Source organism: Theropithecus gelada, chromosome 1 (assembly GCF_003255815.1).
Source record: "Theropithecus gelada isolate Dixy chromosome 1, Tgel_1.0, whole genome shotgun sequence".
NCBI classification, from domain to species: Eukaryota; Metazoa; Chordata; class Mammalia; order Primates; family Cercopithecidae; genus Theropithecus; species Theropithecus gelada.
In genome coordinates this window covers 35,099,989-35,121,822 of record NC_037668.1, presented here as the reverse complement: position 1 = coordinate 35,121,822, position 21,834 = coordinate 35,099,989, and the positions used below count along the sequence as shown (strand labels likewise).

At 50.0% G+C, this 21,834-nt stretch overlaps 1 protein-coding gene across 2 annotated transcripts in view; it reads left to right on the top strand.

The window, feature by feature from the left end:
- Positions 1-15,975: 15,975 nt before the first annotated feature.
- ACOT7 (acyl-CoA thioesterase 7) overlaps positions 15,976-21,834 on the top strand; it is a 133,594-nt gene continuing 127,735 nt past the window's right edge. Inside the window, exon 1 of one of the 2 annotated variants that reach the window (XM_025404978.1) lies at positions 15,976-17,112. In XM_025404978.1, coding sequence (XP_025260763.1) covers positions 16,970-17,112 — 143 coding nt within the window. In that variant the 5' untranslated portion in view covers positions 15,976-16,969. The remainder of the gene's footprint in view (positions 17,113-21,834) is intronic. The other variant, XM_025404987.1, reaches the window with a different exon arrangement.

Genomic DNA, 21,834 nt, shown 5'->3' with positions numbered 1-21,834 from the left:
TCAATCTGGCCACCACCATGTCATCACTCTGAGAGGGACAGATGATGACCTTGGATCTCAGGGTCAATGTGAGCTTCAACACTATGTCCAATGGTCCTAGAAATGTGTATGTATTCCGCCCTTCTTATGGCACAATAACCCAATAAATGCTGTAAGTTTCTTTGGGGAAAGCCAGGTAAGTCATTCCCGTGTACTTTTGCTGCCAGTTGCAAGGTCCTTCTCCTGGGGACCCAGCCTTCCTTCCTGGTCTGAAAACTGTTTCAGGTATGGGAGGATCCTTACTTTTTATTCGGGCCATTGCCACAGTCTCCTGACCATCCTTTGTTTCCTTTAATTGTCCAGTCCATATAGTGCCCTTGCAGGCCGCTCCAGCCTGGGACTTCAAAGCCGCAGGGGGCCATGCGTGGTGACTCACACCTGCAATCCCAGAACTTTGGGCAGCCGAGGCAGGCGGATCACTTGAGGTCAGGAGTTTGAGACCCGCCTGACTAACATGGTGAAACCCTGTCTCTACTAAAAATACAAAAAAAAAAAAAAAATTAACCGGGTATAGTGGCTTGCGCCTGTAATCCCAGCTACTTGGGACACTGAGGCAGGAGAATTGCTTGTACCCATGAGGCACAGGTTGCAGTGAGCCAAGATTGCGCCACTGCATTCCAGCCTGGGTGACGGAGCGAGACTCCATCTCGAAAAACAAAACACAAACAAGCATGATGATAAAAGGGTCATTTCATCAAGAAGATAAAGACATTTCTATTTTGAAATGTATATATTTTTTGCTTTGTTTTTTTGAGACGGAGTCCCCCTCTGTCACCCAGGCTGGAATGCAGTGGTGTGATCTCAGCTCACTACAAGCTCTGCCTCCCGGGTTCACGCCATTTTCCTGCCTCAGCCTCCTGAGTAGCTGGGACTACAGGTGCCCACCACCATGCCTGGCTAATTTTTTTGTATTTTTAGTAGAGAGGGGGTTTCACCATGTTAGCCAGGATGGTCTCGATCTCCTGACCTTGTGATCCACCCACCTCGGCCTCCCAAAGTGCTGGGATTACAGGCGTGAGCCACCGCACCTGGCCTGAAATATATTTTTATTGATATTTTGATACCTGCCATTTCTTTTTTTTTTTCTTTTTTTCTTTTTTTGTTTTTGAGACAGAGTCTCGCTCTGTTGCCCAGGCTGGAGTGCAGTGGTGTGATCTCAGCTCATTGCAAGCTCTGCCTCCTGGGTTCACGCCATTCTCCTGCCTCAGCCTCCCGAGTAGCTGGGACTACAGGCGCCTGCCACCTCGCCTGGCTAGTTTTTTGTATTTTTTAGTAGAGACAAGGTTTCACCGTGTTAGCCAGGATGGTCTCGATCTCCTGACCTCGTGATCCGCCCGTCTCGGCCTCCCAAAGCGCTGGGATTATAGGCTTGAGCCACCGCGCCCGGCCTGATACCTGCCATTTCTTTGTGTTGGGAACATTACAATTCTTCTCTTCCGGCTATTTGGAAATGTGTGTGTGTGTGTGTATCTGTGTGTTTACTTATTTACTTATTTTAGAAACAGGATCTCGTTGTGTTGCCCAGGCTGGAGTGCAGTGGTGCAATCACAGCTCACTGTAATCTCCAATTCCTGGGCTCAAGGGACTCTCCTGCCTCTGCCTCCCAAATAGCTAGGACTACAGGTTCATGCCACCATGCTGGGATAACTTTTTAAAAAAATTTTGGCCGGGCGCAGTGGCTCACGCCTGTAATTCCAGCACTTTGGGAGGCCGAGGTGGGCGGATTGCGAGGTCAGGAGATCAAGACCATCCTGGCTAACACGGTGAAACCCCATCTCTACTAAAAATACAAAAAAATTAGCCAGGCATGGTGGCGGGCGCCTGTAGTCCCAGCTACTCGGGAGGCTGAGGCAGGAGAATGGCGTGAACCCGGGAGGCAGAGCTTGTAGTGAGCTGAGATTGCGCCACTGCACTCCAACCTGGGCGACAAAATTAAAAAAAAGGTTAAGATAGGCCAGGCATGTAGCTCACGCCTGTAATCCGAGAACTTTGGGAAGCCGAGGCAGGCAGATCACTTGAGGTCACGAGTTTGAGACCAGCCTGGCTAACATGGTGAAACCCTGTCTCTACTAAAAAAAAAAAAAAAAAAAAAATTAACCGGGTATAGTGGCTTGCGCCTGTAATCCCAGCTACTTGGGACACTGAGGCAGGAGAATTGCTTGTACCCATGAGGCACAGGTTGCAGTGAGCCAAGATTGCGCCACTGCATTCCAGCCTGGGTGACAGAGCGAGACTCCATCTCAAAAACAAAACACAAGCATGATGATGAAAGGGTCATTTCGTCAAGAAGATAAAGACATTTCTATTTTGAAATATATTTTTATTGACATTTTGATACCTGCCATTTCTTTGTGTTGGGAACATTACAATTCTTCTCTTCTGGCTATTTGGAAATGTGTGTGTGTGTTTCTGTGTGTGTGTGTGTGCGCGTGTGTGTGTTTACTTATTTACTTATTTTAGACACGGGGTCTCGTGTCAGCCAGGCTGGAGTACAGTGGTGCAATCACAGCTCACTGTAATCTCCAATTCCTGGGCTCAAGGGGCTCTCCTGCCTCTGCCTCCCAAATAGCTAGGACGACAGGTGCATGGCACCATGCTGGGATAACTTTTTAAAAACATTTTGGCTGGGCACGGTGGCTCACGCCTGTAATTCCAGCACTTTGGGGGGCTGAGGTGGGTGGATCGCGAGGTCAGGAGATCGAGGCCATCTTGGCTAACATGGTGAAACCCCGTCTCTACTAAAAATACAAAAAATTAGCTGGGCGCGGTGGCGGGCGCCTGTAGTCCCAGCTACTCGGGAGGCTGAGGCAGGAGAATGGCATGAACCCGGGAGGCGGAGCTTGCAGTGAACCTAGATTGCACCACTGCACTCCAGCCTGGGCAACAGAGCGAGACTCTGTCTCAAAAAAAAAAAAAAAATTTGTGGAGACACGGTCTCACTATGTTGCCCAGGCGGGCCTTGAACATCTGGCCTCAAAGAATCCTCAGCCTCACAAAGTGTTGGGATTACAGGAATGAACATATTTTTTATTGATATTTGGCGCCTGTCCTTTCTTTGTGTTGGATACATTACAATTTTAAAAATTCCAAATGTGGGCCAGGCAGGTGGTACTTGCCTGTAATCCCAGCACTTTGAGAGGCTGAGCCAAGAGGATCACTTCAGCCCAAGAGTTTGAGACCAGCCTGGGCAACATGGCGAAACCCTATCTCTACAAAAAAATAAAGAAGTTAACTGGGCGTGGTGGCACATACCTATGGTCCCAGCTACCTAGAAGGCTGAGGTGACAGGATCGCTTGAGCCCAGGAAGTTGGGGCTGCAGTGAGCACGATCAAGCCACTGCCCTCCAGCCTGGGCAACAGAGCAAGGTCCCATCTAAAAAAAAAAAAAAAAAAAAATCCAAATGTGTATGCACTTAGTAACAGGGCTTCAAAATATAAGAAGTAAAAACTGGTACCTGAAAGAAATACTCAAATTCACAATTATAGTTGGGGATTTCAACACTCCTCTCAGAGTAAGTGATAAAACAAGTAGACAGAAAGCCAGAAAAGGTATAGAAGGCTTGAACAACCTTATCAATAAACTCAGACTAATTGACCATTCTTGAATGTTACATCCAACATCAGCTACTCTATTCACATTCTGAAGGGCTTGTAGAACAGTCACCAAAGACAGGCCATCTGCTGGGCCATAAAACAAGTCTCAATACACTTACAGGAACTGAAATTATACAGTGTAGGTTCTTTGACCACACAGAATTAAATTAAAAATCAACAACAGAAAGATAGCCAGAAACTGGCAGGGCATGGTCCTAATCCCAGCACTTTGGGAGGCCTCGGCGGGTGGATCACTTGAGGTCAGGAGTTTGAGACCAGTCTGGCGAAACTGGGTTTCTACTAAAAATACAAAAATTTCAACATGGCGAAACTGGGTTTTTACTAAAAAATATAGAAATTAGCATGGTGGCAGGCGCCTGGAATCCCAGCTACTCGGGAGGTTGAGGCAGGAGAATTGCTTGAACCCAGGAGGCAGAGGTTGCAGTGAGCCAAGATCACACCACTGCACTCCAGCCTGGGTGACAAAAGTGAAACTCTGTCTCAAAATAAATAAATAAATAAATACATAAATTTAAAAATAAATACATAAAAAATTAAAAAAAATAGCCGGGCATGGTGGCACTTGCCTGCTATCCCAGCTATTCTGGAGGCTGAGGCAAAAGAATTGCTTTAACCCAGGAGGCGGAGGTTGCAGTGAGCCAAGATTGTACCCCTGCACTCCAGCCTGGGCAACAAGAACAAAACTCCATAAAAATAATAATAATAATTATAAAGAAAGATAAAAGACAGCGAGAGCTAGAAACTCCTCAGATTCCTGGAAATTAAACACATTTTTTCTTTTTTTTTTTGAGACGGAGTCTCACTCTGTCACACAGGCTGGAATGCAGTGGCTTGATCTCGGCTCACTGCAACCTCTGCCTCCCAGGTTCAAGTGATTCTCATGCCTCAGCCTCCCGAGTAGCTGGGAACTACAGGTGTGTGCCATCACTCCCAGCTAAGTTTTTGTATTTTTAATAGAGATGGTTTTTAATTTTGTTGGCCAGGATGGTCTTGATCTCCTGACCTCGTAATCAGCCTGCCTCGGCCTCCCAAAGTGCTGGGCTGGGATTACAGGTGTGAGCCACTGCACCCGGCCCTTTTTTTTTTTTTTTTTGAGACGGAGTTTTGCTCTTGTTGCCCAGGCTGGAGTGCAATGGCACCATCTCAGCTCACTGCAACCTCTGCCTCCTGGGTTCAAGTGATTCTCCTGCCTCAGCCTCCAGAGTATCTGGGATTACAGGCATGCACCACCACGCCTGGCTAATTTTGTATTTTCAGTAGAGATGTTGTTTCGCCATGTTGGTCTGGCTGGTCTCGAACTTGTGACCTCAAGCAATCTGCCCTCCTCGGCCTCCCAGAGTGCTGGGATTACAGGCATGAGCCGCCATCTGGCCTGAAATTAAACAAATTAAACAATGACTTATAAATAACTAATGAGTCAAAGACACAAGGAAAACTTGAGAATGTTATGAACTAAATGGAAATGAAAGTACAAGATAGCAAGATTTATGGGATACAGCTAAAGCAATACTTGCGGGTACATTTAGAGTTTTTTCTTTTTTTTGGAGATGGAGTCTCGCTCTGTCGCCCAGGCTGGAGTGCAGTGGCATGATCTTGGCTCACTGTAACTTCTGCCTTCCAGGTTCAAGCGATTCTCCTGTCTCAGCCTCTAGAGTAGCTGAGACTACAGGTGCATGCCACCACGCCAGGCTAATTTTTTGTATTTTAGTAGAGATAGGGTTTCACCATATTGCCCAGGCTGGTCTCGAACTCCTGACCTCAGGCAATCATCCTGCCTTGGCCCCCCAAAATGCTAGGATTATAGGTGTGAGCCACAGCGCCTGGCCTTTGGGTATATTCAGAGTTGTAAAAGATTATGCTAGAAAAGTAACATCTAGGGTGCGGTGGCTCACGCCTGTAATCCCAACACTTTGGGAGGCCAAGACGGGTGGATCACCTGAGGTTGGGAGTTCCGGACCAGCCCGATCAATATGGAGAAACCCCGTCTTCACTAAAAATACAAAATTAGCCAGGCATGGTGGCACATGCCTGTACTCCCAGCCACTTGGGAGGCTGAGGCAGGAGACTTACTTACTTGAACCCGGGAGGCAGGTGTTATGGTAAGTCAAGATCGCGTCATTGCACTCCAACCTGGGCAACAAGAGAGAAACTCCATCTCAAAAAAAAAAAAAAAAAAAAAAAAAAGTAACATCTAAAAGCAATTATCAGCCAGGTGTGGTGGCTCACACCTGTAATTCCAGCACTTTGGGAGGCCAAGGCAGGTGGATCACCTGAGGTCAGGAGTTTGAGACCAGCCTGGCCAACATGGTGAAACCCTGTCTTTACTGAAAATACAAAAATTAGCTGGGCATGGTGGTGGGTGCCTGTAATCCCAGCTACTCAGGAGGCTGAGGCAGGAAAATCGCTTGAACCTGGGAGGCAGAGGTTGCAGTGAGCCAAGATTGCACCAATGCACTCCAGCCTGGGTGACAGAGCGAGACTCTGTCTCAAAACAAACAAACAAATAAAGCAAAGCAAAGCAATGATCTGGTCGGGCATAGTGGCTCATATCTGTAATCTCAGCACTTTGGGAGGCCAAGGTGAGTGGATTACTTGAGGTCAGGAGTTCGAGACCAACTTGGACAACATGATGAAACCGCTGTAATCCAAGTTACTCAGGAGGCTGAGGCAGGAGAATCACTTGAACCCAGGAAGCAGAGGTTGCGGGGAGCTGAGATCACCCCACTGCACTGCAGCCTGCGTGACAGAGTGAGACTCTGTCGCAAAAAAATAAAAATTAAAAAAAGCAATTATCTAAACTTCCAGCTTAAGGAGCTAGAAAAAGGTGAGCCAATTAAATCCAAAATATGTCAAAGGAAGGGAATAAAAAGAACAGAAATCTAGAAAACAGAAAATAGACGAAATACTTGAAACCAAAAGCTGATTTCTTTAAATCATCAATAAAATTGATACACTAAGCTTGATTACTAAAGAAAAAAGAAATGTTGCAAGTTATTAATATTGGGGATGAAGAAGGGGAGTCACTATAGATGCCACAGACATTAAATGAATCATAATTTGGCAGGGTATGGTGGCTCATGCCTGTAATCCCAGCACTTTGGGAGGTTGAGGCAAGCAGATCACTTGAGGTCAGGGGTTCGAGACCAGCCTGGCCAACATGGTGAAACCTCATAGTGAAACCCCATGTTCAACAAAAAAAAATACAAAAAATACAAAAATTAGCCAGGCACGATTGCAGGTGCCTGTAATCCCAGCTACTCGGGAGGCTGACGCAGGAGAATCATTTGAACCTGGGAGGCAGAGGTTGCAGTGAGCCAAGATTGTGCCACTGCACTCCAGCCTGGGCCACTGAGTGAGACTCTGTCTCCAAAAAAGAAATGAGAGAAATGCAGCCCAGGCGCAGTGGCTCATGCCTGTAAGCTCAGCACTTTGGGAGGCTGAGGAGGGCAGATCACGAGGTCAGGAGATCGAGACCATCCTGGCTAACATGGTAAAACCCCATCTCTACTAAAAGGTACAAAAAATTAGCCGGGCGTGGTGGCGGGTGCCTGTAGTCCCAGCTACTCAGGAGGCTAAGGCAGGAGAATGGCGTGAACCCGGGAGGCAGAGTTTGCAGTGAGCCGAGATCACGCCACTGTACTCCAGCCTGGGCGACATAGCGAGATTCCATCTCAAAAAAAAAAAAAAAAAAAGATCCTTATATTCATTATTCACGCAATGCAACATTATACAGCAACAAGCATGCACAAATTCCTACTACACGCTACAGCACTGACGTAGTGGATGCTTATTCCCTTTAGGGAGAAGAGGTCCCCATATTTGGGAGAAAGCAAGAGAAGCACTTCTGGGGTGCTGGTGACGTCTTCCTTGATCTGGGGACAGGTTAATGGGTACATTCCTTTTATGATCATGCATTAGGCCGTACAATTACGATTTGTGCATTTTTTCTGCATGTGCACTTTATGAATACCCAGATGGTTTCTGTACAGTGTGGTATCATAGGTGAAGATACTAGTGCCCAGCACAGGGCCTGGTGTATGTAAGATGTTCAATAAATGCCTGTTTAGCCCTTGAGAATGCTAATTATGAATTAGGTGTAATGGTGCTACTATCTACCAGGCTTTCCCTATGCACCAGGCCCTGCTCTGATGTGTACCTGGTAACTCGTGTAATCCTTACACAAACTTGACAAGGTAGATTGCCCCATTTTCAGATTAGAAAACTGAAGGGCAGAAGGGTCAAGGAACTTACCTAAGGCCACACAGCCAGGAGGTGCCTAGAGGTGGGTTTGGGCTGTAGGACTCCAGACCCCTTGGTTTATAATTTATAACATTTTTACTCAACTAGTTAGCCACCTCATCACCAGTTAGGAACTCCCTCCAGGTCATTCCCGCTGATACTGAATCTAACTTGGGTTATTGTCCTGCTGAGGGTAAAAGGTAGTTCTGCTGAGTGATCCTAGGTGTCAAGATGAATGTGTGCCCGTTTCACCCAAATCTCCCTTGCCTGGTGGGCGTTTGGTTGGAAGGCAGTTCTTTCTCTGGGAGCCTGCTCACCAACAGTGAGGAAGCGACTTGGGCACCGTCCTGGGCTCCGGCCTCTGCTGGGTGGGGCTGCGGGCTAGGAGCAGTCACCTCCAGTGTGTTGGCCACAGTCACACTGGTGCAGAGCTCACGCTGATTATCTCCAAGACATGAGGACCCTTTAGCTCTTCACGCAGCAATTACTTGATGCATAAAATCAACATCATTTTTCTTCAAGGCCCTTGAGAAACATATAATTATACCTCAGCTTTTTATTATCATAAGGAAAAATACAGTTACCCTTGAGTGTGTGGTTTTTGTCTTAATCACGGAGTTATTGTTAAAAATTTGAGTGAGGGAACGTTTATTATGATTTGTAGCAAGACCGCCCTGAGAGATGACGCCCAGGTGGGAGCCCGGGTGGGGCGCGGGACCCAGCGCTTGGGAATTTGCTCGGCCCCTAGATGGAGCCAGAGGGCCACAGACCGCGAGACCGAGCGCCTTGCGGCTTACGGGAAGCAACGCGGAGAATTTCACAGGTCATGTCACTTTATTTTTTTGAGACGGAGCCTCGCTCTGTCGCTCAGGCTGGAGTGCAGTGGCGCTGTCTCTACTCACTGCAAGCTCCGCCTCCCGGGCTCACGACATTCTCATGCCTCAGCCTCCCGAATAGCTGGGACTACAGGCGCCCGCCACCACGCCCGGCTAATTTTTTTGTATTATTAGTAGAGACGGGGTTTCACCGTGTTAGCCAGGATGGTCTCGATCTCCTGGCCTCGTGATCTACCCACCTCAGCCTCCAAAAGTGCTGGGATTACAGGTGTGAGCCACCGTGCCCGGCCAGGTCATGTCACTTAGAAGATCTCCTCCCATTAACCCCATTAATTTTCAGGCACCGGGGCATGGCTATAATTCTAGATATAAAGTTTGACCTACTTAAAGCCAATGAGATGATTTCCAAATGCTGCTTTTGGGAAATGAATGTATATCTAAACATAGAGGTGTTTTTCTTCTCCGGGAAATGACCCATTTATTTTTGACTTTCCCTCTTGGATTATGGGTCCTGCTTTCAAATGGGTCGTTTATGAGTTTTAGGTTTCTTTGGAGTGGTTCATTCTGGGGTCAGAGCACTTGACTTTAAAGGTTAGGTTAGGTCAGGCACAATGACTCATGCCTGTAATCTCAGCACTTTGGGAGGCCAAAGCAGGAGGATCACTTGAGTCCAGGACTTTGAGACCAGTCTGGATGACATACTGAGACCTCTGTCTCCATAAAAATCAAAAGAATTAGCTAGCCATGGTTGGTGGTGCACACCTGTAGTCCCAGCTACTCAGGAGGCTCAGGTGGGAGAACCTCTTTAGTCCAGAAGGTTGAGGCTGCAGTGAGCTGTGATCATGCCACTGCACTCCAGCCTGGGTGAAAATTAAATATTTTCAGGTGCCCGCCACCATGCCCGGCTAATTTTTTTTTTTTTTTTGTATTTTTAGTAGAGACAGGGTTTCACTGTGTTAGCCAGGATGGTCGCAATCTCTTGACCTCATGATCCGCCTGCCTTGGCCTCCTAAAGTGCTGGGATTACAGGCGTGAGCCACCACACACCCGGCTAATTTTTTAATTTTTTGTGGAGATGGGGTCTCTGTATGTTGCCTAGGCTGGTCTTGAATCCCTGGCCTCAAGTGATCCTCCTGCCTTGGCCTCCCAAAGTGCTGGGATTCCAGGAGTCAGCCACCGAGCCTGGTCCTCCTCTGTTTTAGAGCTCTGAGTTGTAGACTCAAGGTTACACAAGAAGCAAATCTTTAGTTCAAAAACTGACATTTATTATGTTTAATGGAGTCAAATACACTAATAGTTAATATTTTAGAATGCTTAATTGCATGTCTTCCCTTACTTGTTCAGTTCTCACAGCACTATGATCACATTACTGATGAAGCAACCTGCCCAGTGAGTGGGTAGGTAACCTGCCCGGGTAGGAAGTAAAGCTATGATACAGAATTTTGACTGGATGGTCCACACCTTTAACCACCAGGCAGGCTCACTACTTCCTTAAAAATATAAAGAAAGAGGCTGGCCTCGGTGGCTTACGCATATAATCCCAGAACTTTGGGAGGCCGAGGCGGGCGGAACACGAGGTCAGGAGATGGAGACAATCCTGGCTCACATGGTGAAACCCTGTCTTTACTAAAAATACAAAAATTTAGCCGGGCGTAATGGCACGTGCCTGTAGTCCCAGCTACTCAGAATGCTGAGGCAGGAGAATCTCCTGAACCCAGGAGGTGGAGGTTGCAGTGAGCTGGGATCGTGCCAGCGAAGCCTAGGCAACAGAGTGAGACTCTGTCTTAAAAAAAAAAAAAAAAAAATTAAAGAAAGAAAATGGACCATAACCTCACATCCCAGATATCCCCATTAATTTAAAAAATTTGGAACATAAACATAAAAATGCATAAAACATATGTACAATGTAAAAAATTTATTGTAAGCATGTACACTATTCCCCAGGTCAAGAAAACATGAACACTCTCGACCCCCAGGTGATCCCCCAGCACAATCCTCTTGCTCCCATTAAAAGGTACCTACTATCCTGACTTTTGTGATAATAATTTCCTTGTTTTCTTTATAGAACTTATGTTCTCCTAACAGAGTTTTAGACCATTGCGTGCATGGCACGATACCATAGGTATTCTTTTTTTTTTTTTTTTTTGAGATGGAGTCTTGCACTATCGACCGGGATGGAGTGCAAAGGTGTGATCTCGGCTCACTGCAACCTCTGCCTCCTGGGTTCCAGTGATTCTCCTGCCTCAGCCTCCCGAGTAGCTGGGACTACAGGCATGTGCCACCATGCCCAGCTACTTTTTTTGTATTTTTAGTAGAGAAGGGGTTTCACCATGTTGGCCAGACCAGTCTTTTTTTTTTTTTTTTTGAGATGGAGTCTCGCTCTGTCGTCCAGGCTGGAGTTCAGTGGCGGGATCTCGGCTCACTGCAAGCTCTACCTCCCGGGTTCACGCCATTCTCCTGCCTCAGTCTCCCCAGTAGCTGGGACTATATGCACCCGCCACCATGCCTGGCTAATTTTTTGTGTTTTTAGTAGAGACAGGGTTTCACAGTGTTAGCCAGGATGGTCTCAATCTCCCGACTTCATGATCCACCTGCCTCAGCCTCCCAAAGTGCTGGGATTACAGGCGTGAGCCTCCGTGCCCCGCCAGGGATTCTTTTATATCTTCCTCCCTTTCCTCAATATTATGATTCCTGGCCAGGCACAGTGGCTCACACCTGAAATCCCAGCATTTTGGGACGCCAAGGTGGGAAGACTGCTTGAGCCCAGGAGTTCAAGACCAGCCTGGGCAACATAGTGAGACCCCCATTTCTACAAAAAATAGAAAAACAGCCAGTGGCATGTGCCTGTGGTTTCAGCTACTTGAGAGGCTGAGGTGGGAGACTGCTTGAGCCAGGAAGGTAGAGGCTGCAGTGAGTCTTTTTTTTTTTTTTGAGATGAGGTCTTGCTCTGTTGCCCAGGCTGGAGTGCAATGGTGCGATCTTGTCTCACTGCAGCCTCCGCCCCCTGGGTTCAAGCAAGTCTTCTGCCTCAGCCTCCCGAGTAGCTGGGACTACAGGTGCGCACTGCCGCACCCAGCTAATTTTTGTATTTTTAGTAGAGATGGGGTTTCACCATCTTGGCCAGGATGGTCTTGAACTCCTGACCTTGTGATCTGCCTGCCTTGGCCTCTCAAAGTGCTGGGATTACAGGCGTGTGCCACCACACCCAGCCCTATTTAAACCATATATTTAAAGACTGTTTAAAATATTTAAAGATTGTTTAAAGTGACTGTGAATATTTCTAATTAGTATAAATATTATGAATTAATATCTGCTGTTGGTATAATAATCATCTCTATGAAGTCATTCATAAAATATTTATTGAGTACCTACTATGTGCCAGGCACTCTTCTTGGAGCTTGGGATACAGCAGTGAATAAAACAGTAAAAAATTCCTGCCCTACACCTTCTAGTTGGGGGAGAGGCGATAAACAGATGGGTGCAGTATGTATTAAATGGTGTTAGGTGCTAAGGAAAACTGGGAGTACTGGAGAAAAGTGGGGAGACTACAACGGGCCTAATAGAGAATGGCCGGGGAAGGCCTTATTTAGAAGGTGATGTTGGCCGGGCGTGGTGGCTCAAGCCTGCAATCCCAGCACTTTGGGAGGCCGAGATGGGCGGATCACAAGGTCGGGAGATTGAGACCATCCTGGCTAACACAGTGAAACCCTGTCTCTACTAAAAAATACAAAAAACTAGCTGGGCGAGGTGGCGGGCGCCTGTAGTCCCAGCTACTCGTGAGGCTGAGGCAGCAGAATGGTGTAAACCCGGGAGGCAGAGCTTGCAGTGAGCTGAGATCCGGCCACTGCACTCCAGCCTGGGCCACAGAGCGAGACTCCGTCTCAAAAAAAAAAAAAAAGGTGATGTTTGCCTGAGTAAAGGGTGGTCCAGGCAGAGGGAGGAGCAAGTGTGAAGCCTCTTGAGGTATGTCTGGCGCATTCGAGGACTGTTGGGAGCTCAGGGTGGCTGGAGCTATGTGAGCCAGGGGAGAGGGCTCACGAGGTCAGAAGCATGGATGTGGCTGTGGGGCAGATCTCTGAATGCCACAGTGAGGACTGGTCAGATCCCAGATTCATTTTGAAAGCAGAGCTTGCAGGATGTGCTGATGGTTTGGATGAGAGGTGTGAGGGAGAGAGGGAGTCACGGGTGACTCCTTGAGTCTTAGCTTGAGCAACTGGAGGGAAGGGACTGCAATTTCCTGGGATAGCCAGTTCTGAGGGGCATCAGGACAAGATGAGTGTCAGGTGCCTGCCATGCAACCAAAGTGAGATTTGGTGCAGACAAGGGGATACATGGATCTGGAATTTAGGGGAGAGCTCTGAGCTGGCCAGAGATATGTATTATACAGACGGGACTTAAAGTGATGAGACACGCTGGGTGTGGTGGCTCACACTTGTAATCCCAGCACTTTGGGAGGCCAAGTGGGGCAGATCACCTGAGATCGTGAGTTCAAGACTAGCCTGGCCAACATACTGAAACCCTATCTCTACTAAAAATACAAAAATTAAGATGGGCACCTGTAATCCCAGCTACTCTGGAGGCTGGAGCACGACAATCTCTTGAACCCAGGTGGCGGAGGTTGCAGTGAGCTGAGATCGCGCCACTGCACTCCAGCCTGGGCTACAGAGCAAGACTTTGTCTCAAAAAAATAAATAAATAAAAATAGAGTGATGAGACAGCCAGGCATGGTGGCTCATGCCTGTAATCCCAGCACTTTGGTTTGGGAGACCAAGATAGGTGGATCACTTGAGCCCAGGAGTTCGAGACCAGCCTGACCAGTCTCTATAAAAAATACAAAAAATAGCTGGGCATGGTGGTGTGTGCCTGTGGTCTCAGCTGCTCAGGAGGCTGATGTGGGAGGATCATCTTAGCCCAGGAGGTCGAGGCTGCAGGGAGCTGATTGCACCACTGTGCTCCAGTGTGGGTGACAGAATGAAAACCTGTCTGAAGGAAAAAAAAAAAAAAAAAAACCAACGTGATGAGACAGAATGAGACCTCGAGAGTTCAAGCACTGCTGGGGGCTTGTCTAAAGTTCCTAGAGGAGGCAGGGAGGCAGTGCCAGCAGAGCAGGCTGAGCATTGGCCAGGGAGGGAGGAAGATGGACGTGAGGGAGGAGTGCTTCCAGGAGAGGGAGTCACATCTGCTCAATGCCGTTGAGAGGTCAAGGAAAATGACTTCTGACAACAGATTATCGGATTTAGCAACTTGGAAGGAATTAGTGACCTTGATAGATTGGTAGAATCAAAAACCAAACTGGAACAGGTTCAAAGGAGGATGGGAGGTGAGGGAGAGGGTGTGTGTGTAAGCAGCTCTTTTGAGATGTTTTGCTGAAAGCAGGGATAGAAATGGCCTATAGCTTGAGGGGCAAGTAGAAAATAGCCTAACATGAGAAGGTGAGACTGTGGAAGGGGAGAAATCAGTGTAAATCCATTAGCACTATGGCCAAAATCATTCGCAAGGTTTTTGCCGAGGAATTGGGCTCGCCCACTGCCATCCTTAAAAACAGGGCAACATCATAAATAATAATCTAGAGCACTATTTTCTTTCTACAGTGCATAATATGTACACAATAATCTCTGGGCTGAGCTGTTATCCTTTCTGGGTCCCTCTACCACCTTCGGGGTTGTGATGTGAGCAGGAGGGACAGATGCTGTCTCAGGCGGAAGGGTAGCCACACCTTTTCCCAAAAGTATAGGAACTGTTCCAGATCACTTTTTGGCCTCACTCTGGAGGGCCCAGGCTATTTCATTCTAAACCACTCGGCCCATCCTTGTCTAGGAGTCCCTCTGGTTCAGCGTGTGGCTGGAATCCGGCTTTTTGTCTCCCTGATTTGTCTCCCAATCAGAATTTGAACTTTTTTTTTTTAAACAGACAGAGTCTCACTATGTTGCCCAGGCTGGAGTACAGTGGCTGTTTACAGGAGCCATCAGAGGGCACTGCAGCCTCAAACTCCTAGGTTCAGGGGATCCCCCCGCCTCAGCCTCCTGGGATTATGGGTGCAGGCCCCCATGCCAGGCAGATTTAGAACATTTTGAACAATGGAATGTTTGTAATGCTCAGAGGAGCAAGCACACCTACACAGGCAGCATGGGGTCTCAGTAAATTCTTGCTGCACTCACAGTCGGGGGAAGAGCAGTATAGAGAAACAGGTTTGAGGAAGGAAGAGGAAGAAAGGCCCTAACTCAGCCCGCCAAGTAGTCCTTACAATGGTCAGGAAAGTATTTATCACCCCCATAGCACAGGTAAAGAAACTGCCAGGTTGGGAACAGTGATGCACACCTGTAATCACAGCACTTTGAGAGGCCGAGGCAGGTGGATCACTTGAGCCCAGGAGTTCAAGACCAGCTTGGCCGATGTGGTGAGGCTCCTTCTATACAAAAAAGTACAAACATTAGCTAAGCATGGTGGCACATGCCTGTGGCTCCAGCTAGAGGCTGAGGTGGGAGGGCTGCTTGGGCTCTGGAGGCAGAGGTTGCAGTGAGCAGGGATTGTGCCACTGTACTCCAGCCTGGGCAACAGAGCCAAGACTCTGTCTCAAAAGATCCAAAAAAAAAAGAAAAACAAAAAACAAAAAACGAAACTACCTTGCCTGAGGCTCCAAACCTAGTTACTGCTTCCAATCATTTTAGGACTCAATTGGGAAGAGGTGGTGTTTAAATAGGCTTGGGGGCCCTTGATGCTTGCATCAACTTAATTCTTACCAGAAAACAAAATTCTGCGGCCAGACGAGGTGGCTCAGGCCTGTAATCCCAGCACTTTGGGAGGCTGGCGTGGGCAGATCACCTGAGGTCAGGAGTTCGAGACCAGCTTGGCCAACATGGTGAAACCCCATCTGTACTAAAAATACAAAAATAAGCCAAGCGTGGTGGTGCAGGCCTGTGGTCCCAGCTACTCGGGGTGCACCGTTGAGGCAAGAGAATCACTTGAACCTGGAAGGCAGAGGTTGCAGTGAGCTATCATACCACTGCATTCCAGCCTGGGCGACAGAACGAGACTCTATATCGAAAAAAGAAAACAGAAAAACGAAATTCTTACTATAAAAGTATTGAAATCACAGAGTTCTGACTTGGACTGCCCCCGCGAGCTACAGATCATGCTGTGGGCTGCCTCCACGGTCTGGTAACTCAAAGGTGACCGGGGTGAGGCACAGTTCCTTCAGAGCTACCTAGCTGAGTGTAAATGGGTTGTTCAAATTGCACTGGGGAGCCGGAGTTGCGTGGGTTTTAATTTAAAGATGTAAGTACAAATCTATGTGCACTGCAGAAAATTCGGAAAAGGTCAAACTGCCTAGCAAGTAAAAAACTGTCATTCCAGCACGTGGGGGGTGACCACTTCTCTCCTCTTGGGTGTTTTTCTTGGTGGATTTTTTTTGGTGACCCCGACTGGCCTGGACTCCATTCAAGGGCACATCGTGTGCAGTAAAACACGGCATGTTTCAGGGCTCCTCACTGCAACACGTGCACCCCCAGGCTGGCGCTCCGCGCTCCCAGTAAAAGCTGCAGCCAGGCGCGGGCCTTTCCTCCTCCCCACCTCGTGACGCTTTGTGCTGCGGCACCAAAGGCCCGTTCCGATCCCCGTGTGCGCGCCCGTGTGCTTCCCAGCAGCCGCCACCAATGCTCCTTTCCAGGAAACAGCCTTCCGTTCTCTCTTAGGGCCGATCGTAGCGAGAGCCACGATGCGGGCGATTGGAGCCGGGGTGGGTTGGGGCGGGGGTGGGAATCGGGCCCGACTGCCAGGCACCCGGGCCGCGCCTTCCGCTCTGACCTCATCCGGCCGCCCAGGCACTGGGCGCAGCAGCGAATCGCCAGCGCGGGCGGCCGGGAACGCCCAGCACAAATATTTACCGCCGCGCGGAGAGCGAGGGCCCAAGTCCGCCCCGCTCCGCCACTTGGGCCGCCCTGGACGCTTCCCTTCGGACTGCCACCGGGTCAGACGCGGCTGCCGCGGCTCGCGGGCCTTCTCCCCAGCGGCGCGGCCCAACCGCCACCGAACCTTCTGGAAGCGGCGCCCGCCTGGGCCCTCACGCCGCCAGAATCGTACACCCGCGCGAGCTCGCAGCAGCCTTGGCGGCCTGGGAGGCGGGGCTCGGGGTGGGGCCGGCGCGGGGGCGGGGTCGGCGCGGGGAGGCCGCGTTCGATTCGCCCCCGGCGCGCAGGCCCCGCCTCGACGGCCCCATCGCTCCACCTCCGCCCTCCCCCTTTATGGCGCGGCCGGGGCTCATTCATTCCTCGCCGGGCCTGCCAGACACCTGCGCCCTTCTGCAGCCGCCCGCCGCATCCGCCTCCGCAGCCCCCAACATGTCGGGCCCAGACGTCGAGACGCCGTCCGCCATCCAGATCTGCCGGTAAGAGAGGTCCCGCGCGGCGCCAGCAGTGGCCAGGCGCGCCGGTCACCGCCCCCGGCCTGTCCCGCTCGGTCCCCACCCGCCGAGGCCGCCCCCGCCCGCCGATTCCCCGCACGGCCTCCTGCGCCGCCGCCCCGAACCCCCGCCAGCCCGCGGCCAGGATGCGACTCGCGATGCAGCACAAGCCGCGCGACCCCCGCCCGCCTCCCGCCGGCTCCTCCCGGCCGCATTTCCAGGGCGGCGGCCGAGCCACGGGTCGTTTAGGCGAGAAAGCCAGGCAGGGATGGGGCGGGCGGAGGTCAGTGCACAGCTCCAGAGCCCGGCGACCGGCGCCCGTGGGCCGCCCCGCCTCGGGCCTCGCCCGAGCATCCCGGAGCCTCAGTCCCGTGGTCCTGCTTAGCCTCCTCGAGGATTCGGGATCGTTACCTCGGCGGTTGTGCTGCGCTAACCAAAGCCCTCAGAGGTGGAGGGGAGGTGCCCGGAGCCGCGTGAACCCCTCGGTGGGTGCCCCTGTGGGAGGAGGTTGCAGAGCTACCGTCTTCAGTGCACTGCTTCGGTTTGGGGGAGGGCAGGTGTTGAAAGGAAGAACAGATAACACTGTTTGCCTCTAACAGTTTACTATCAAGCCAAGGGAATCAGTGGTCTGTTGGGCCTGAAAGCATCTTACACAATAGAGGCAAAGGGTTGTCCTTCTAGGGCATCCCCCCTTCCTCCAGCAGTTACTGAGTAGATAGATGCAAGCCCCCAGAGAAGCTGGAGGCTGAAGATCATGAACAAGCTCATTTCCCATGGGAGGTGGGGAGGGCAGCCTCAAGGTTACTCTGCAGTTCCCTTCGGCGGAATCGGAAGCAGAAGCAGGCTGGCATTTGTGCATGAGCTAAGCGAGGGCAAGGAGTCTAGATTTTCAGCCACTGCACACAGGCACTGTGGCCTGCGACGGGTCCTGTCCTGCTTGATGGACTACCAGGAGTGAGAACTGCTTTCTGTTTTGGTGGTGGGTTCCTTGCATTTGGGGCTTAAGCATCACAGACTGACCTTGGACTCAAGCCAAGTCCAATAGAAGCAAGTTACTTTCCTGTAGATGTTGACATCTCCCGGAAGGCTGGGCATATAACAAGTCCTGGGTCATCGAAGCTCCTTGACTCTCAGTCTCATTTTTCTGGCCTGGTCCAGGGCCTCTCCTGACCTCAAGGTCGGTTTTGACTTTTCCAGAGAGGGAACGTCTTTGAGGGGAGCCCTGCCCCTTTGACTTTGGCGTTGTGGCTGTTCTGGTCCCATTGACTCCGGAGGTGGGGAAAGAGGGGCAAAAAAAAAAAAAAAAAAAAGAAGAAGTAACTGGAGACAGATGGCCTGCATCAGGTCCCTGCATCAGCTCTGCTGAGTATTGGCTGGGAACCTTGGGCTCCATGGTTTGCAAAGAGCTTATACCTGTCTCATCCCACTTGCTTTGCCCAACTTCCCTGGGAGGTTGATGGTCAGTACTGCCTCCGCTACCTGTGTGGAGGAGGTGGCAGTTTTGGGAGTTGAGGAACTGTGTAAGGTCATCCTGCTCCAGGAGCTCCAGGGATAGCCCCTACCCAAGTCTTCTGACTCCAGATCCAGTGTTCTTCCCACCCCTCTCCTGAATAAAGGAAACCTTGATTTAAATCTGCCCGTGGAAGACTGGCCTTTTATTTACTTCTTCAGGATGATGAATAGCCAATTTATACATGTTGTCTTTTTTTCACCCAGCTTCTAACAGTTACTGGATTTTTTGTTTTTTTGAGACAGGGTCTCATTCTGTCACCTGGGCTGGAGTGCGGTGGCCCGATCTCAGCTCACTGCAACCCCCGTGTCCCGGGTTCAAGTGATTCTTGGGCCTCAGCCTCCAGAGTAGCTGGGACTACAGGCAGGCGCCACCACGCCTGGCTAATTTTTGTGTTTTTAGTAGAGACGGGGTTTCTCTATGTTGGCCAGGCTGGTCTCGAACTCCTGACCTCAGGTGATCTGTGATCTGCCCGCCTTGGCATCCCAAAGTACTGGGATTACAGACGTGAGCCACCGCACCCGGCTGGAAAAAGTTCTTGTGCCTCAGCCTCCTGAGTAGCTGGGACTACAGGCGTGTGCCACCATACCTGGCTACTTTTTGTATTTTTAGTGGAGATGGGGTTTCACCGTGTTGGCCAGGCTGGTCTTGAACTCCTGACCTCAGGTGATCCTCCCGCCTCAGCCTCTCAAAGTGCTGGGATTACAGGTGTGAGCCACTGCTCCCAGCCTAGTTACTAGATTTTTGTATAGCTTTAGACACTTCCATACAGTAAGTGTGTGCTTTTTTTTTTTTTTTTTTTTTTTTTTTAAGACATTCTCACTCTGTCACCCAGACTGGAATGCAATGGCGCGATCTCAGCTCACTGCAACCTCCGCCTCCTGGGTTCAAGTGATTCTCCCACCTCAGCCTCCTGAGTTGCTGAGATTACAGGAGCCCGCCATCATGCCTGGCTAATTTTTGTATTTTTAGTAGAGATGGGTTTTCACCATGTTGGCCGGGCTGGTCTTGAATTCCTGACCTCAGGTGATCCGCCCGCCTCGGCCTCCCAAAGTGCTGGGATTACAGGTGTGAGCCACTGTGCCTGGCCTGTGTGTGCTTTTTCTTACCCACCGTAAACCAATTGCATATTGTTTCTTTTTTCTTTTCTTTTTTTTTTGGAGGTGGAGTCTCACTCCGTCACCCAGGCTGCTGGAGTGCGGTGACACACTCTCTGCTAACTGCAACCTCTGCCTCCTTAGTTCAAGCGATTCTCCTGCCTTAGCCTCCCGAGTAGCTGGGACTACAGGTGTGCACCACCATGCCCAGCTAATTTTTGTATTTTTAGTAGAGATGAGGTTTCAGCATGTTGGCCAGGCTGGTCTCGAACTCCTGACCTTAGGTGATCTGCCCGTCTCGGCCTCCCAAAGTGCAGAGATTACAGGCATGAGCCACCATGCCTGGCCAGTTGCATATTGTTTCTAAGTGGCTGCCTTGGCCAGACGACTGGTGAGCAGGATGCCTGGCTGCCCCCTGCTCATGAGTGAGTAGGTGAGTCTCAGGTGCAGAGCGTGACTGCCAAAGGAGTAGGTGGGAGTGGTGGTAGGGGTAGGCCTGTGAAGAGAAGGCTGTGGTCACACGGGCTTGACTCAGAAACTGCAGGACACTGGAGAGTGACTGTACTAGGATGGGGAGCCCTTTAAGGACATCTGAGCCGACACCCCGAGTTGAAAGAGGAGCCTCCTGGCCTAGCACAGCCAAGCCCATGAATTTAACAAGACTTCACTGGACACTGCCAAGAAGCATAGCACCAGGAGGGAAACTGATATGTGGAAAATTTGGCCCCTGCCTTAAGGGGTCACAGTCTAGCAGAGGCAAGGACGTCCAAATCCCCACCATCTTAGAGACAGAATGGTCACACGTTCTCAGTTCAGACACTGTTGAAGGGATAAGGGCTTTTGTTTGTTTGTTTGTTTTGTTTTGTTTTTTGAGACAGAGTCTTGCCCTGTCCCCCAGGCTAGATGCCATCTTGACTCACTGCAACCTCCGCCTCTGGGGTTCTAGTGATTCTTCTGTCTCAGCCTCCTGAGTAGCTGGGATTACACGCACCTGCCACCATGCCCAGCTAATGTTTTTGTATTTTTTCAGTAGAGATGGGGTTTCGCCATGTGGGTCAGGCTGGTTACGAACGGAACAGAATTTTTAATTGCATCAATTTAAATTCAGGTGGGTAGCCACCTGTGGCTGGTGGCTATCTTTTGGGGAGTGCAATATGTAGAGAAATTTGAGTTTACTGGTAGGTCTATGGGGGGCAGGGTGTTCCTAAAGGAAGCTCTGAGGCTTTCTGGGGACTGTAGCCAGCTCTGGAATAACCATGCTGATGGAGGGGGACCTCGGCATGGACACCACCCAGCAGGCAGATAACTTGGCGTGCTTTATTTATAGGTAGATGTGTGTGAAATCTACAAGGTTTTTTTGTGTTTTCTTTGCTTGCCGTGCTCTTAGATGCAGATCTACCAGGAAGTTTCCTGAGATTAGGAATTGTGTTGTACCATGTGTTACCATGAATGCCTAGAATAGTGCCTGAGGTCTAGCTGACAGGTCAATAAACAGTAGTTGAGTGGCTATGAATTTCAGTATGTTATGGGGTTAGAATTATTTCCCCCAAGGGAAAAGACAGAGAGGGGCTCTACCTTTTTTTTTTTAATTCTTTTTTTTTTTTGAGACGGAGTCTCGCTCTGTCACCCAGGCTGGAGTGCAGTGGCCGGATCTCAGCTCACTGCAAGCTCCGCCTCCCGGGTTCACGCCATTCTCCTGCCTTAGCCTCCGGAGTAGCTGGGACTACAGACGCCCGCCACCTCGCCCGGCTAGTTTTTTGTATTTTTTTTTTTTTTGAGACGGAGTCTGGCTCTGTCGCCCAGGCTGGAGTGCAGTGGCCGGATCTCGGCTCACTGCAAGCTCCGCCTCCCGGGTTCATGCCATTCTCCTGCCTCAGCCTCCCGGGTAGCTGGGACTACAGGCGCCCGCCACCTCGCCCGGCTAGTTTTTTGTATTTTTTAGTAGAGACGGGGTTTCACCGTGTTAGCCAGGATGGTCTCAATCTCCTGACCTCGTGATCTGCCCGTCTCGGCCTCCCAAAGTGCTGGGATTACAGGCTTGAACCACCGCGCCCGGCCGGGGCTCTACCTTTGTCCATTTTTTTTTTTTTTTTTTTTTTT